The following is a 16,277-nucleotide window of genomic DNA, read 5'->3' on the forward strand; positions in this document are numbered from 1 at the left end:
CCAGTAGCGATAGAATTTTCGCCCGATCATAACGGAGGCTGCGGAATTCGGAGGGTTGTTTCATGAATACCCAAGAAGTGCTAGACGACGAGGTTCTGGTAAGCCGGGACATTTTCGTGCCTGGATATCATCTAAATCGGTATACATAGTCTAATCTAGATAAACCGTGAACCTATGTGTGTGTGTGTGTGGGTATATTCAGGTCGAAGCCAACGCAAAGATATCGATGGCGAAGCAAAAACTAATCCGCAAACTTTATGCCAATGAAGTTCCCGTATACGGAAACTCCGTGAGAAATTCTGAAATTACTTTAATGTATAACTCGGACAAGTATTGACGCCCATTTATCGCCGCGGTTCAAATAGACTTTGAATTGAAAAAGATTAATATATTTATAAGGCTATGATATATAGTAACGAGTGTCTGCTTTGAGTCGCTCTTACGCGTTATAATTAAAGTCCAACAAAGTTTCTCCTCCAGAAACATGGATCGTGCCTGGTTACGTCGTGGGCGATAATCGCCCAAGGGATTCAAAGTCAGGAGAAGAGAAAATTTGAATATCCGCTACGTGACATATATTTTTTGCCAAGGTATACTTTTATCCGGTTAACAAAGTTGAGGAGGATTCTTCTTATTCAACCCCTCATAAGCTGCGGGGTTAAGGACGAATACTTTTTAACCAGAAGAGGCATTTTTTATTCACACAATAGGTTATAGAAATCACAGTTGGCGGAGATATTATGTTTCTTTCTTTATTTCACATCGTCGTTGTTTCATTGTTTCGCTTGGGTAATAATTTTAAAGTCACGCGAATATTTTATGACAGCCGATACGATTTGCTAATTATGTTATATGCTGGCCTGATTTTTATCCAACGAAACGTGTAATTTCAGAAACATTGTATCAAGCCTGCGGGGTGAAAATTAAGGAAGCTTATTGTGGTTAAAATAGTGAGTTTTTACTACGTGTGTAATTTATGCAATAACGTAAAGCTGCATGCTGTTGACGGAATAAAGTGCACGGCAAGTTTCACGAATACGTGAACTTTTTATTATTCCGCACAACTGTATTTTCTCGCAGCTTTAATCACATTGAATGAGGAATAATTCGACTCGTAACTTTGTTGACGAGTCAATCAAATTTAGGCAACAAAATGACACTAAACTGATTGGTTTTTTATACGTCTGTATCTGAAATTAAGAAATAGTCCGAGCGGCAGTGGAATTACTGGTTTTTGTTTCAATCAACCCAGGAACGGGAAAGTTACAACGGGCCTTCAAAGATCAACATCTCAAACTTGGAAAAACAATTAAAACTCCACTTTGATCAATGGACTTTTTGACCCTATCTTCGAGATCTGGCAAAACTTTTAAGACTCTTGGTACGATGCCTGAGATAAAAAAATGTCACAGACTTTCCGCCTGTAGATGAAATTTTCAGGTTATCGTACTCGTCAGTGTTGTCAAACAGAAATTCAGAGTGGCGGCAAATTTTAAACACGCACTTATTACTTACTTAGCACACATTGTTACAGTACTGCTTGTGAAAATTTGCATGATTATCAAGCTGCAATTCAAGCCGTACTACAAAATGCCTTTTACCGTATCACGAGACTATAGGTACTAATGAGAGCAATCTTTTTCATCCTGGTTGGGGATGGGCGACGGCCTTGATGTAGTCAGTCAACGCATGGAGGATTCGCCACTTCGGGAGGATGTCAACCTCGGAAGCCTAGGTAAGGAGTCAGGGAAAGAGATTAAAGACGCCGGGTGCCCGAAAGACGGGAGAAAGCTTTCAACCGAGGGCAAAGATGTACCGGAAAAGCACCCTGGCGAACAAGGCGAACCGACGGAAAAGACTAAAGGCTTCGAAACTCTTGATAACGTCTCGGTGATGCAGGTACGAGTTTGTTCTTTCGTTCCATACGCTTTGTTTCATCACTCGTTACTGTACCGTTTGTGGTGAACTTCGTAAAAAAATTTCTTTAATAAATTGATTTTCAACGAAAGTTTCTTTTACTTGTTCGTTAGTCGAAGCATCTTCGTACAATATTTATACTCGCTAAAAGCTTCGATTACACATAATGAATATAACTAGAAATGGTAGCGAGGTGATGAGAACCGGTGCATCCGCAATATTGAAATGAAAAACAGGAAAAATAAAAAAATAGCGATGCCAACTACTAGAAATCATGATTGAGAAATGAATTGACAGACGGTAGTGACCGAGCCGGAAGTCCTGCCCTTTCCTTACGCTGACACTAAACTGCGTCCAGAAGCTCCACCGTTCACTCCAGAGTGCGTTTCCCCAAACCCGGAGCCCGCCTACGGCGAACCAGACATCGATAGTTCGTGTTTCGTCAACGTCGATCTGAAGCTCGTTAACCAGGAGGAAGAAGCTTTTCCAGAATTAGGACTCGAGCCGGTTGCCAAGCGGCAGAGAGATGCGAAGGAACTTGAGGACGTCGGACTGAAGCCGTTCACCCTGACGTCGACTGTTCAACTCAAGAAGTCCGTACCTGATATTGAAATTCCGGTAACGAATTAGACCTTTTTCTCAACCGTTGTATCGAGGGCTGTAAAGCCCCTTAGTTAGGTTCGCCCTCGTTTTAGTCCCGGGAAGGAAAGTAGACATAATCGGATTTTGAGTTGGGCAAAAGGGAAAGTAACGGGTACGCCAGTAATTTAAGAGTGGCACTCTTCTAAAGACTGATGAATGAACGTGTCATGCTTCTCTAATCTCTCAGGGTGCCATCGAGGAGGATCCAATAATCGCGGTGCGCCCAACAGCCTCAGGAGCATCCGAAACGAGGGAATCTCCGGGATCCGAACGCGTCAATATTTTATCCCTAGCCTTTTTCCTCGGAAACAAGACGCAGATCATTGTGCTGATAGCCAGCGTTGTGGTTTGCGTGATACTGGTAATCTTCGTCCTTTTTTGAGAGGGGCTTTTTCCGATTGGTCGTGGGGGGGTCGAGCGGTAGGTGAAAGCTTTCGCGTGGGGCTCTTAAATTGAAATTCTTATGAAAAACTTGCGGGGTTCCAGCTGCAGATCAGCCGTCTATACACTCGGCTGATTGCCAGAATTTTATGTGCTCGATCTCAATTCGACGCCCGAGTTCGCGTAACGAGTAATATTGTTCGCGTATTATAGGTATACGAAACATTCCCCCACCCCCACAATTAATTTCGACCCCCTCCCCAGCTGCACCAGTATAAATTAGGGATGCTTACCATCGAGCCCTGATATAACTTATGTTGAAACAAATTCGTTGAATGTAATTATCAATTAGCCGCTACTGTGATAAGACTTATTTCGAGAGACCGTTAGTTGTGTTTTCCATACCCGCTCACGCTCAGAATATGCAGATATTCTCTTTATAGCACCTCGCTATTGACAAACCAATGGCGATGATCACGATAGTCGGTGTGATATATTATATATATATATATTCGCCTTTGTAATTAAAAACTTCGTCATCAAGGTGACGATCGAATGAAGGGAAGAAGGCATCGTCGTATGTATAGGAGTTGCGATTAATCGAAGTTAATGCGAACGTCGCGTCAAGAATCATTTCCCTAATCACCAATCTAAACACTTCGCTCCTTCGCGATAACTCTAGCGAAAGCCAGTTACAAGTGATTAATTCAAAATTGTATTATTTTCCGATGACTCTGGTTATTTTGTCCGTTAAAGACCACACAATTTTCATCCAATTATCTTAAATTATCGAAAATTCCTGACGATAAAAAAAAAACTCGCGTATTCGAGAAAATAATTACTTTAGTCGAAACAAATATATTTCGACACTGTTGGAAAACGCGAGATGGTAGTTAAATTTTCCCAAATGAAAGACTGGGTAATGAATTTTCCAACACACTTTTCACGGCAACCGGAAGCCGACAAGGTAAATGGTGGTTTATTTTGCCCCAAGCGATATATATATTCAGTGTTACGGTCGCGATATACGTCAAGTAAAGCCATTTATTAGAACACTTTCAAGTGAAATATGTATTCTTACCGCGATGCAGGGGCTTACGGGGGTTATTCGCATATAACACTTTCAGGGGGGTAGGAAGTGAGATAAGAGTGGAGAATAGTGCTTAAATGCAAATACTACACGTCCTCGGCGTGTGGCTGCAGGTCTCGTCGCTTTTTTACCGCAGAAAACTATACATACAACATATACGTGTGTTAAATTACGGCCAAACTTGAGCGTCGAGCTTTCATGCAGTGTTGCGTTATCTGTGCTGTCTCAACGTGGATTTAGGTTTGGAGTTATTGCACTCGATGTGCTCAGCGTAGAGATTTAATTTTTCTATAACCAATCTCGATCGAGGAGGCTAGATGGCCAAAAGTCAATAGTTTTTACTAATTGTGTTACGAGATAGTCCCACATCGGGTATTCATCTAATTGATGGAAGCTTAGTTATCGGTGCTTCGTTTCAAATAGCTTCAAATTTGTTTAAAATCTGATAGAATCGTTCGATTTTACACTGTCACGGCTAATTTCACAAATTCATTGAAACACTTTCTTTTTATCACGTTAGTATCGTTGAATATTTATCTTATATTTTGATCAGCAAGTGGCAATAACGATTTGACTAATGAGAAAAAAATCTGTTTCAGTGACACAACATTATCAGCAATAATCTTCGGAATAAAAATGAGCAATCGGTAAACAGTAAACAATTAAGGAAGCAATTTCTGCGGCATACAATAATTAGAATCCGTAGATTCAAATGAGGTGTTTTGCCGATAAAATGGATAGTGAAGAATTAGCGACCATTACTTTAACGACTCGGAAATCTTCTGGCCCCCTCGATTAATCTTCGTTATATATAATCCGCCAGTTCATGATGCTGAAGTTCGATAAGGCATTAAAGCATTCAAGAGACGCTAACTTTTCACACAGCAGCTGGTTGAAGAGGTGAAGAGCGGTTTTAGTTCCGCCCGTAAATGGATCACAAGTTGTGCAGTCGGGAATACGCACAAAAAAAACACGGTGTTGCGGACAAAATGCAAGTTGGGTGAGCAGAAGTAGTTTTCCTTTCTTGCACCTTATCGTTGCAGAAGCTCGTAAATTAGAGGTTTATTCCCGGTGAAACTGTAGGAGAGCCGCAGTAAAACTCTGAGATGGGAGTAATCCTTATTCTTATATATATACATATATATATGTGTGTGTGTGTATGTGTGCGTTTAATTGTTTTCGCCTCAGTTTATTTCCATGGCGAATTTTTACGGTCTCCACCTCGTGCTTAAATGCCAGACGAATTGATGAGCTGCGTGTCGGATTCGCGCTGATGTTACGTTACGGAAAACTGAGCCGTATGACAATTATGCAATTTCTGCTGGAAGATACAAGTGATATATCATCGAGGATACGCCGTAACATTACTGCTGCAGTAAACACGAGACAGCCGAATGAATGAGCCCGTAAAACAACCTGCATTACATTATCGCTCGTATACCTAGGTATACGTCATTTATACCCTGCACTTCGAATCATAAAATTCGAAATACGTGTGCATTCGATATAAGTATACCTATGTACAGACATTCGAGACGAATCTGATGAATAATGTAATCCGATACCGTTATACTTATTCAGTGTCGATGGTTAAACTCAAAGATATTCACAACAGTCGCGAGTATTTTATTCCAACGTTGTCTCTTGTCGTTTGAATACCTTTCAAATCAAAGTAAATAGGTCTTTTTCTACCTACACTATACCCTACACTACATAAATCAACCTTAAACGCGTAAAAACGTTTCATTACCTTTAAAGCGTTTTTTAATTATAAAAACTTCAAGATTGGATTTACCATGTTTATCGTCCTCAGTCACAGCGTTACGAGGATCATAGGCTTAAGTAACGTTAACGAAGCTCCTGGACATCGTATCGGGTATATTTTTCGACCGAGATTATTACACGTGTAACTCATATTACATGCGTCACATATACAAAGATATATGCGAATACGTGTTCGCGAACCAGGGTTCCAGGGTTATAGTGCGTGAAAGCGAGGCGGCATAATCCCGGCCGATTCGAAGGTACGTTTTCGCTGCGAATACAAAACAGCATTACGAGAGGGAAACAAAGGGTCAGGAACTTCCCCACCTTAGCAAAACCGCATGACATACCTATGTACGTATACATATATATTATACATACGTCTATCACGCAGCTACGCCCGACGATTTATCGTAGAGAGAACTCTAAGAGATAAAACTTGTAAACGTGTTAAAATATTGTGGTAGTCTACGTCCGCTGTGCAGGGATATAAAGAAATAGAAGTTGAATCCGAAACCGTGAACGCGCTGCTTCGGTGCTCGGGGAATTTGAGACCTGGCAAAATGTTAGTGCCACTAAGTTTTTCCATACTTGTAAAACTTTATGAGGACGGACGAGTGCCCGGTACTTAAAGTTAACATTGGCTAAGACTTACTTGTACGTACAGTACCTTCGCGACTTTGATTAACTTCTAAATCATTTTTCAAAGTTCAATCTTCCGATAGGCAATTTGTCAAACGAGAATTAACCACGAGCTATACATACACAGGCAGAAAAATTCCATCTTGTTAAAACTTTATCAAAAAGTTCCGGTGAACAGTTTTTTTTTCCTCCCCTCGAACTCCCGCTTTGAGTTTGTCAGTTTTCGGTGAATCCGTGCGAGAGGTAGGAGAATATTAATCTTGGCTAAGTGTAAAAAAAAAAACTCATTGGTCATCTCATCGTTGATAAGAAATTACTTCAATGTTCTAGTCTAACAATTTGAAGTGAACAAAATGTGATCAACTGATCTATCACATTTTTTGTTCACGTAATATGTATATCAATTTTGTACGTACGACACGTTCCTGCGTATACGTAGAGAAGATACACGACGCCGGTGATTTTCTACTTTATCCTCAAATAATTCTTCGGCCGACAAGATGTTTTTTCTGCAAATCCCTGAATTGTATTTTTTCAGGCTCGATTAAGGTTGCACGAAACAAACAATCAATCTACTCTCGATCCAATTCGAAATCTTTTTCCCTCTTATTGGGGATGATAATCACGGTTTGGTCTGTTATCTGCCAAGCGAAAATCCTTATTTCATTATGTTTCCACTCTTTAGCTCCACCAGCCGAGGTAAAACGTAAGTCTGGGTTGTGTAATTTGTAAATTCCCCCTGTTTCTATATTATTCCACCGTATTCCCGACAAGAGACGGTTGGAAAAACACATTCGACTCAAGATCATCAAATATGTATAAATTCTTGGTAAATGCGTCAAGTCAACTTTCAATACATCATCAAGGCACGTATAAATCCACGTATCATGCCTCGCCGTGTAATTCAGAAAGTTTCGTAAACGAGCCTCGAATCGGAAAAATATGAGAAAACCCGTGCGAGTATAAGATATGGTATTTTCGTTTTATTGAACAGCGATTGAATTCACGTTCCGTCGATTGTCGAGGCTGGCTCTCGAACGTTACACAATCGAGTAAAGCCCCAACTTTTTCGATACACCCATCACTGGGGCGACAGTGAATGATAGATGAATCTTATTGGGCATCTCCGGGGAAAGAATTGGTCGATAGAAAGAATCAGATCTCTGAAAACGTGCGAGGAAAATTGTTTTCCAAAAACGAAAATACGCAGCCCAGACCCAACTTCCATTCGCAAGTCTCCAAGGAATACCTACGAGCGTGTCTCTTTAACGCGTTTCGCTCTCTGGTGGTTTTTTTTTTTTTTTTTTTTTTTTTATCCATGACTCTACCGTCACCAACGATAAGATCACTTTCGACGACGTTATCAATATGCGTTAGGAACAAACTCCCATCGCGTCGTGGTACCTGCCGGCAATCTCCTGCCTTATATAACGTTGAGTGAGCGGATGAGTGACTGGCTGGAGAGTTGCCAGCTTCGATAGCCAGGATCTCCCGAGTGGCTGGCCCTTCGCCAGCATCATTCCACACACTACCCGAATCGAAACCACAGATCCAGTGGGTACGTACTCCAGTCTGCACCTCTGGGCGGGCAAATTGGTGTATTATTTATTACTGAGTTTGATGAAGGTAGGACATGATGTGGGTGCACGTCTCTATTCCATCTTATAGCGTCGCGGAATGAAAATGGAATTCGATTTGGTGAACATCGGCGTTCAAGGTAGCGAGATTAATTGATTCGACGCGCGAAGTTAATTGGCCATTATATCTACGGTATCGAGTCAGGTAAGGTTCGAAGCTTTATCCGAGGTATTAATTATGCGTTTGGCGCAAGTGCAGAAATCTATAAGGAGACGAGAACAGTCCGATAGCGACTCGTATTCCATCGTATACCCAGCGAATCAATAGCCGGGAATGAACATCGCACCAATATTCATCTCGAAATATTGTTGTTCGCCATGAGTTGATAACGATGGCGCGAGAGATGAGATATCGAAAATGTCACCTTTCCGAATGCCGTCCATTAGAACCCATGATGTGGTGGAATATTCACTTCCTAATTAATACCAAACTAGTTTTAAAAACCTCGTTCGCTGAAGCTCACTCGGGGTCGGATGCCTAGTGTAACCGATTTTTGTGCTCGTACGCTCGTTTACTCGTTGTCAGTGGTTTACAAGATGACATGGTTGTAGGGGAGACTGGGATGACTCCCCAAAAAATTCTGGTATTTGCTTCATAGTATACAAAATGAACACTGTCTTCGTGCATGTGACGCAAACCGAATCTGCCCGTAAGATTTTTTCTCTATAATGCTACAAATCACGTTTACACGTGCATGTAAGTATAACGTCTTGTGATTTTATGACAATAAATTTCGTCAAAAAATACCACAGAACAATCAGCTAAGTGCTGACAGGTTTAAAACACTACGCACAGCAATTTCAGCTCTAATTGAACGACGTTATTGTCATGTATTCCTATGTATAAAATGCCAACCACTCACCAATTGCAATTTGTTGATCCTGGTCGTTTGGCTTTTTTCCGATTCAAAATGTTATCTGAAGCATGCATATTGGTTTGATAGTACAAAACATGATGTTTCAATAATTAAACTTGTACACTTGAAAATTAGTCCGCAAGGTCAAAAGTCATTAGATCAAGGACCTGGACCGCCAAAACTACGGAGCGCTTGTCCTTGAGGTCGAGATCCACCAGGTGGAGGACCTGGACGGCCAAATCTACGTGAAATTAGTCCTGAAGGTCGACAGTCAGCAGGTCAAGGATCTGGACAGCCAGAACTGGAAGTACAGTTTCACAGTGGACCTGGAGCGCAGAAACTACGGTGCGCTTGTCCCTGAAGTTGAGTTTCACCAGGTAGCAGACCTGGAGCGCAGAAACTACGGAACGCTTATCCTGGAAGTCAAGTTTCACCAAGTAGCGTACCTGAAGATCAGGAACCACGGAGCGCTTGTCCTGGAAGTTGAGTTTCACCAGGTAGCGGACCTGGAACGCAGAAACTACGGAGCGTTTGTCCTGGAACCCGAGTTGCACGAGGAAGCGGACCCGGAGCGTAGAATCCGGGAGATAGAGAACCCGGTACTCGAAATCTGCGGAGCGCGATCCTCATCCGTCCGTTCTACTGCGCGGTTGTTTCCAAACTGAAGAATTTTCGTGGTCGACGATTACTATAGATCGATGACGTCAAGAGAAAAAAAATTTTAGGTGACGTCACTTTCTGAACATCCAAACTTTGGTTTCGAACTTCAACACTATACGTACGATGATTTATACCCAGCTCATTTACTGTAAGTAATCATCACGGTATTGCAGGTGATACGCTTAGAGTTAACTTTAGACCTCCGTGTAGAAGGATCTTGTACATTGTATACATTCGAAAGAGGCTGCATAGGTTGGCAATGCCGTATCATTCGACTTCCACAAAAGTTTCGAATAATCGCTGTGAGAATATTCCAGACAGCTGTTCGGCTACCTACTGAAATCAGGTAAGGTGACGGGATAGACAGTTGTGTGATATCCGTCGATGAAAGTGCCCAACCCTCGTCAAGTAAGTTCAATTTTCGATTTTCGAACTATTCTCCGCGTGCCAGTCAAATCGTGGAGGGCTAGCCTGGCCTTGCCTATCTTTATCAACAGCGGACGGAAAGTGGTTTCGACCTCTTTCAGGCCACGTATGTATAGCGGTCGCATAGCCCAAAGGGTAATGAAAACACGAAGAGCGCGTTGAGATATTAAAATTCTGCGACCCTCGGCCTCAGCCGTTCAAACTTGGAAAATTCCACCGGTAGTATAACATTTGGTTACGTCACCGGTTTCTTTTTTCCATATCGTAAGATTTTTCACCGAAACTACTAGCCGTGACTTGGACTGGACTCTGCATTGTTTTACCTACGTTCTATTACTCCTCATAATAGTGCTGAATTATTGCTACGTCGAATCGAAAGCCAGCGAGAAGCTTTTACTTCCGTATATCATAAAAATTTCGTCAACCTTTATCCACCTTGTACCTAACACCTATTACGTGCCACATTTCACGTGGAAATTCCACGTTACATTACATTTAGGTGCCGGAATATCTGCCTGCAGTACTCTGCACATTCGTCAGAGACGCAGAATTTCGAACAAAAACCTGGAGAGTCCTGACAAAATTGTATAACCGTGGTCCAACAAATTCCATGAATAATTTCCCCCTTTTGGTCACAACCACGCGAAAGGTACTGCTACACACACGAACAATATATAGCTGTGTATGGTCTAAACTTGCGAATTGTGATAGGACTGAGATGATGTTGACCTATTTACATCTACACTGACTTGCATAGGTGTGTTGCCACTCATCTTTCTCTATATATATTACGACAAATTGAATAATTTTGCAGGTAAAAATTATCATAACATGTTACAGTACTTCTTCAAGTACTGTAAACAAACAATCTTTCACAATCGGACGATTTGAAGCCGTACTGAAACGTAAGTATAATATAGATGTATTATACGTAACCCTTCGACTGAAGAAAGCTTCATTTTGTGCAGCAAACGAAAAGACGTTTAGCCACATGCCTACGCGACAGAATAGTTGGCCGATATTTTGTCCCTGCTTCTTCCACGACAAACCGTCACATTCCCGTTTCATTTGATCCGAATACTTGAACCACAAAAAGTCATATCGTATTGATTGCAGGAACAAGTTGTGGGAAAAATAGACTTGTCGTTTTGGCCAGAGCGAAATTCCAGAAGAGTAAGTTTGACAAGATTCACCCTGCCGGACGAAGAGAAATTTATCAATATCGATGTCCATTCTTTCGATTCTGTGCGCTAGTCGCCTGCACGTATTGGATCATTTCTTCGGTTCGTCTCGTATTGATTCAAGACCCCCTTCAATCTTATTGGCCACTACGGAAGTCCGCATACCCGCAGATGATTACGGTTATACGTATATGAAACCAGCATCCCCGAAATTATTTTCTCGTTTTTCCCCCACCACGTGATTTATATCCTACAAGAAAATAAACTTCTATATTTTTTTGATACCCGAAATTGAGGAGATTTGTTGAATCCTCGTTGGTACCTCGCTGTTCCCTTAATGCCGCAGCAACGGCTAGACATCCATCTGATCGTTCCGTCTCTCCCCTCGTGGTATACAATTGAAATAAATGGCTGGAAAGGTCACGTCGCGAAATTTCGCAAGCGTGAAGTTTGAAAAAATGACGTGAGCGTCACCGTCAGAGTGCGGCAATTTGCAGAAAAAGAATATTGAGAAACAGGGATGCTTGTGACACGGCTCACGTCACGCAACGTAGGTCCGTCAAGTCCACATACACACCATTACACCATTGATCAAGCATTAAAAATACGCTTCGATATACATCTGTCACGTTTAACTATTAATGAACTTTGACTAATTCTTCAGGCATGACATCTACCCTCGGAAATTGAGGTAGTAGCGTGTTATGAAACCTGCGGGTAGTGACAACAAATCGCAAGCGTCAGTGAACAAGAGGATATATGCCTCCATCTATAATCACGCTTCACCATTGTCGGGAAATTAGGCTGTCAAGTTTCCATTGCAAACTGTATATATCCAAATCATGCCACAACCATACTATCATACAAGCCTAAACAATGGTATCCTAAAAATACAGGAAACCCCAGTTTCATCGCGAACCGGGATTTCATCACCAGTCACATTTTTCAGCACTTGAAGACATACGTAGAGAAGAGTGAATAAAAGACTTGAAAGTTTATGCATATCGGTATGATCCTCTGGAACAATCTTCGACGTCAAGTGAAAGTAAAGTTGAATTCTGCGTTAAACTGGAACTACGCAATACGGGGTGAACGGGTTTCAAACCTAACGATGAATTGACGACCGAACGCTAAAAGTTGATTAAACGAGATATTCTGAATGGGCTTTTAAGGTGATGGAAGTGTACCGAGCAGATATATGTGAGACAACAGGAAACTCGAGTACAGTATCGTGAAACGTCGAGTGAGCAGAATGGAATATATACATACCTAGTATCGGATGAATAACATCGATACAACAAGAACAGTCCTTACAGTTCCGGTGCAGATTCTAGTTAAATCGAATGGCCAAGTCGTGGAGAAACCAGATGCGTGATTACTTCATGAAGTATTTAAGCCAAAGTACGTACTCGTATCCATGAATCGTTGTAGATAATATCATTGAAGTTAAACTTGAGAATACACGATCAAGGTGCGTGCGCGGTAAGAAGAATTTATGTCGAATAATGTTCGCATAAATAAATTGGTAACGCAATTGTTATCCCCGTACAAGGCATGAAGTAATTAGTCTAAATAACGAAGAACATACTCGTGGACACAACGAAGTCCGCTGTAGTCGGCACACCTTGTTTTGCATTTTTACAGCTTTTTATAGCCTGTATGTTATGTGGTCGCATGCGGAAAGCTGCTAAGTTAACGAACGCCTTGGTTTTAGTTAACGCCGGAGCAAGTTTACCGGGCAGTTTATAGTCACGAAAATTTGACGCTACTTGGTCTCGGAAGTAATCAGGCACTCACTTCCATCAGCGTAAAACCCTTCAATTACGATCCTGTAATGTAACTGGAACACTTGTTCTGCTCGGATAATTAACAGTTCTGTATAATCATCCAATTTATCTACGAAGTACGTTTGTATTCGGTTACTGCAGGGCACGCAATACGAAACTCATCGAGGAAAAGCGAACGAATTTCGTAAAATTGTCGACCTAGGCTTCGACCAATGACTTGATCCGTAACTCACAGAGTGATCAGCGGTACGTGTAGATTTTTATGAATAAAGTCGCGAAGATTCATTTACAGTTCCTCTGAAACACTGACACGGTTTTAAAACTGACGAGTAATGAATTAGGTTATCTCCTTCTTCTAATAATTAGACATTTTTTAAATTTTTTACAAAATTAACCCAGATGCAGGCACTTTTTTTATAAGTCTGACTACTTTTGAACCGTCCATTATAAAGCCGGTATTTCATGGGCGTAAAACCACTCCAGAAGCTCTTGCACTTCTGGATTATCGAATATCGAATTTCTCGCCCGATTGGCTGGTGGTTTTTTATCTTGCCAGAAGTTCTAAGGCAATCAGCCAGGTTTTCTGCTCTTTTAGTTTCCCTCTCGTGATAGTTTGAGGCAGTATAGATCGATGGCAGTTACAATTTCATGTTTCTAACATTTGCAATAAATGTACAGCCTACACGCAGGTAATGTATGTACACTTGAGATGATATCTGTTACAAAGGTTCAGCGAATGAATCATCACGCAATTTACTCTCAATCGTAGATCTCAACGCTTAAATCATTTACATGATAAGACTTTTTACCACATTAGAGAAAAAATATTCAAAGAATTGAAGATCGTAGGCGAAATTTAATGTCCATCGATATTTTTACTAAACGAAACTTTGTACCCCGCAATTAGGACAGCAAAAACAAGTACTCAATTATTTTTCACGTTTTAGAATGATACCGGAGATTGATCATAACGTACATTCTTGAATATGATTACAGCTGGTAAACCTGTGTGAGATCAAGTATTAAGATTACAGATAGAAATAGACAAAAAACACATTTTTCCTCTAAATCAGAATTGTAATTTCCAACCAAAATAAATGCCGCTCTCTAAGAATCACGGATTTTGGATGCTCTGAACAGGTTGACGCGTTTCGAGAAGTAAGGAATCCATCTAATTTTGACGCTCGGGTCTAGAAGCGGGAATTCCCATACGAATTGATTATAGACGTTTTTATTAAGAGTTTTTTCGACTGCTCGAATCGATAGTACTAACGAAGCGTGATTCGATCAGAGTTCTTAATTATTGCGACTGAAAAATTGGAGGAGTAACGACATATTTACCAACGAGAAGAGTCGTCAAGGGAACGATGAATACATTTGGTCTTTACGAAGCGGTAAAAGCATACGATAAAACGGTTTTATGAAAGCTAATCAACTCGCTAACGAAGTGCAACGTTGCAATTCCGTTGGCAAGAAGTAACGAAAGCGCCATTTTAAGACCAACATTCGAGCCACCCTTCTTTAGCTGAAGCACGTAACCAGGCGATGGAGTGACAGCCATGGCCTGGAAAGGTATCGTGAAGAAGAATTTATTCCGAGCTAATGATGGAAGCTTCTAGTTATAGAGATAGCACGAATGTTGGCGAGGAACAAAACATTTCGTTCACCTATCACCGCTATATTTTTGAACAACTGGAACCACCGTATCGCCTAACCATCGAAAAGAAGAAGAGAAAAAATTTGCAATATAAGCGAGATGGTAATCTATCAAAATTTCAATGAGAAATCTACCTGTATACGCCAACAGCGAAGAATTCTACCTACATACGCCGTTTTTCATTACCGTTCTTTCCACAATAATCGCAGAACATCTGGCAATATAACGAAATGTGAACACGCTACTGATAATTTTCTCAGCTCTTTTGCGGGGAATGTTATTCTTACCCAAGCATATGATATCCTCGAGTACATAATCGTACCCGTGAGTACACATTCAACTTATAGCATCGACGCTAACACGCGATAAAACCGACGATGCTAGCTTTCACGATACAGAGTGATAAAGCATCGATAATCGAGGAAATTTCGAAGTGGCAAATGCAGACGTTGACACGCCAGGAAATTCTATTGGCGGTAAAATGAAGGCGAACTTGTCACTCGTATGCGGAGACTCGCATGTACCGCCCGTGCAGAGTTTCGGTTTTTGGTTTACTCTTTGCAACGAGACTTTTTTACTCCTACAAAACATTACTCCACATATCGAGAAAATTTTGAACAAGTGCATAGGTCTCTAAGTTATCTAATTTTCGGTATTTCTATCCTTCGAATCATTCTTAAGCTCCGGTAAGATCACGTAAAGTTCCCGGCTATTTTCGGGATTTTAAAGTTGCTCATTTTTGACTCAAATTAGAAATTTTCTAATTCCAAGAGATCGCTCTAATATAGGAAAAATGGTAGGGTTGCTGAGATAAATGTACACCTCAAGGGTGTTGAATTCTCACTTACTACTTTGTAACTTCAAGGAATAGGTATATTATGCGTAAGTGTCGAGACTTGGCCGATTACACACAAAAATACTGGCAAACAAATGAAAACTAACGTATATAAATAAACTCACTTTTTTGAAAAGTTGCGGTCGGTTATCCAGCTGCTGTACTTCCTCGTTGTTTTGTCTTGCGGACGTTGAAGACGACCCTCCGGGATCCGAGACCTGGTTCGCCTTGTAGAGCTTGGATTGTTCGACCCTCTTTCTGAGATTTTCCAGGGCCTTTGCCTCCTCGCGTTTCCGGGACGGTGGCCAATTGGGCCCGGAACCATGGATGAAACTGATCCCCGCACAGGGTGACTCTTTCTTCGCGAACCAATGTCAACATTCAAATTTTTAATCACCCTTTCGAAGAGACGCGGTTTTATGAAACCTAATACTGTATATAATTCTGTACTCGAGATTGTAAAAAGGCTTATTTCTCTACCCCGAAATTGAGTAGGGAAAAACTTTGTACGCCGGCCTAAGGTTCTCATCAAATTGTTTCTAAATCCCATAATAAAACTGAATCTGATCACGTTCCGAAATACTTTGAGCATGTTACATCTGTAGATGTGTAAACATTAACGCACTTTACTCTCCAAGGCAGTTAAAATACAGCGAATGCGTAAGCCTATGCAGACTTCGTTTGGAACTATACTTAATATGTGCTCGTAAAAAAATGTTCCCGACGATTTTTGCAATGACCGCGCATCTTCAAGTTTTCGTCAGTCAAATATATAACGATACTTTTTTCCGGCGTGATCTC

At 41.1% G+C, this 16,277-nt stretch overlaps 1 protein-coding gene across 1 annotated transcript in view; it reads right to left on the reverse strand.

The window, feature by feature from the left end:
• LOC107222169 (repressed by EFG1 protein 1) overlaps positions 1 to 16,277 on the reverse strand; it is a 49,979-nt gene that overhangs the window by 32,570 nt on the left and 1,132 nt on the right. Inside the window, exon 2 of the mRNA XM_046734123.1 lies at positions 15,602 to 15,835. Within this exon, the coding sequence (XP_046590079.1) occupies positions 15,602 to 15,835 (234 nt within the window). The remainder of the gene's footprint in view (positions 1 to 15,601; positions 15,836 to 16,277) is intronic.

Source organism: Neodiprion lecontei, chromosome 3 (genome assembly GCF_021901455.1).
Source record: "Neodiprion lecontei isolate iyNeoLeco1 chromosome 3, iyNeoLeco1.1, whole genome shotgun sequence".
In the NCBI taxonomy this organism is placed as follows: domain Eukaryota; kingdom Metazoa; phylum Arthropoda; class Insecta; order Hymenoptera; family Diprionidae; genus Neodiprion; species Neodiprion lecontei.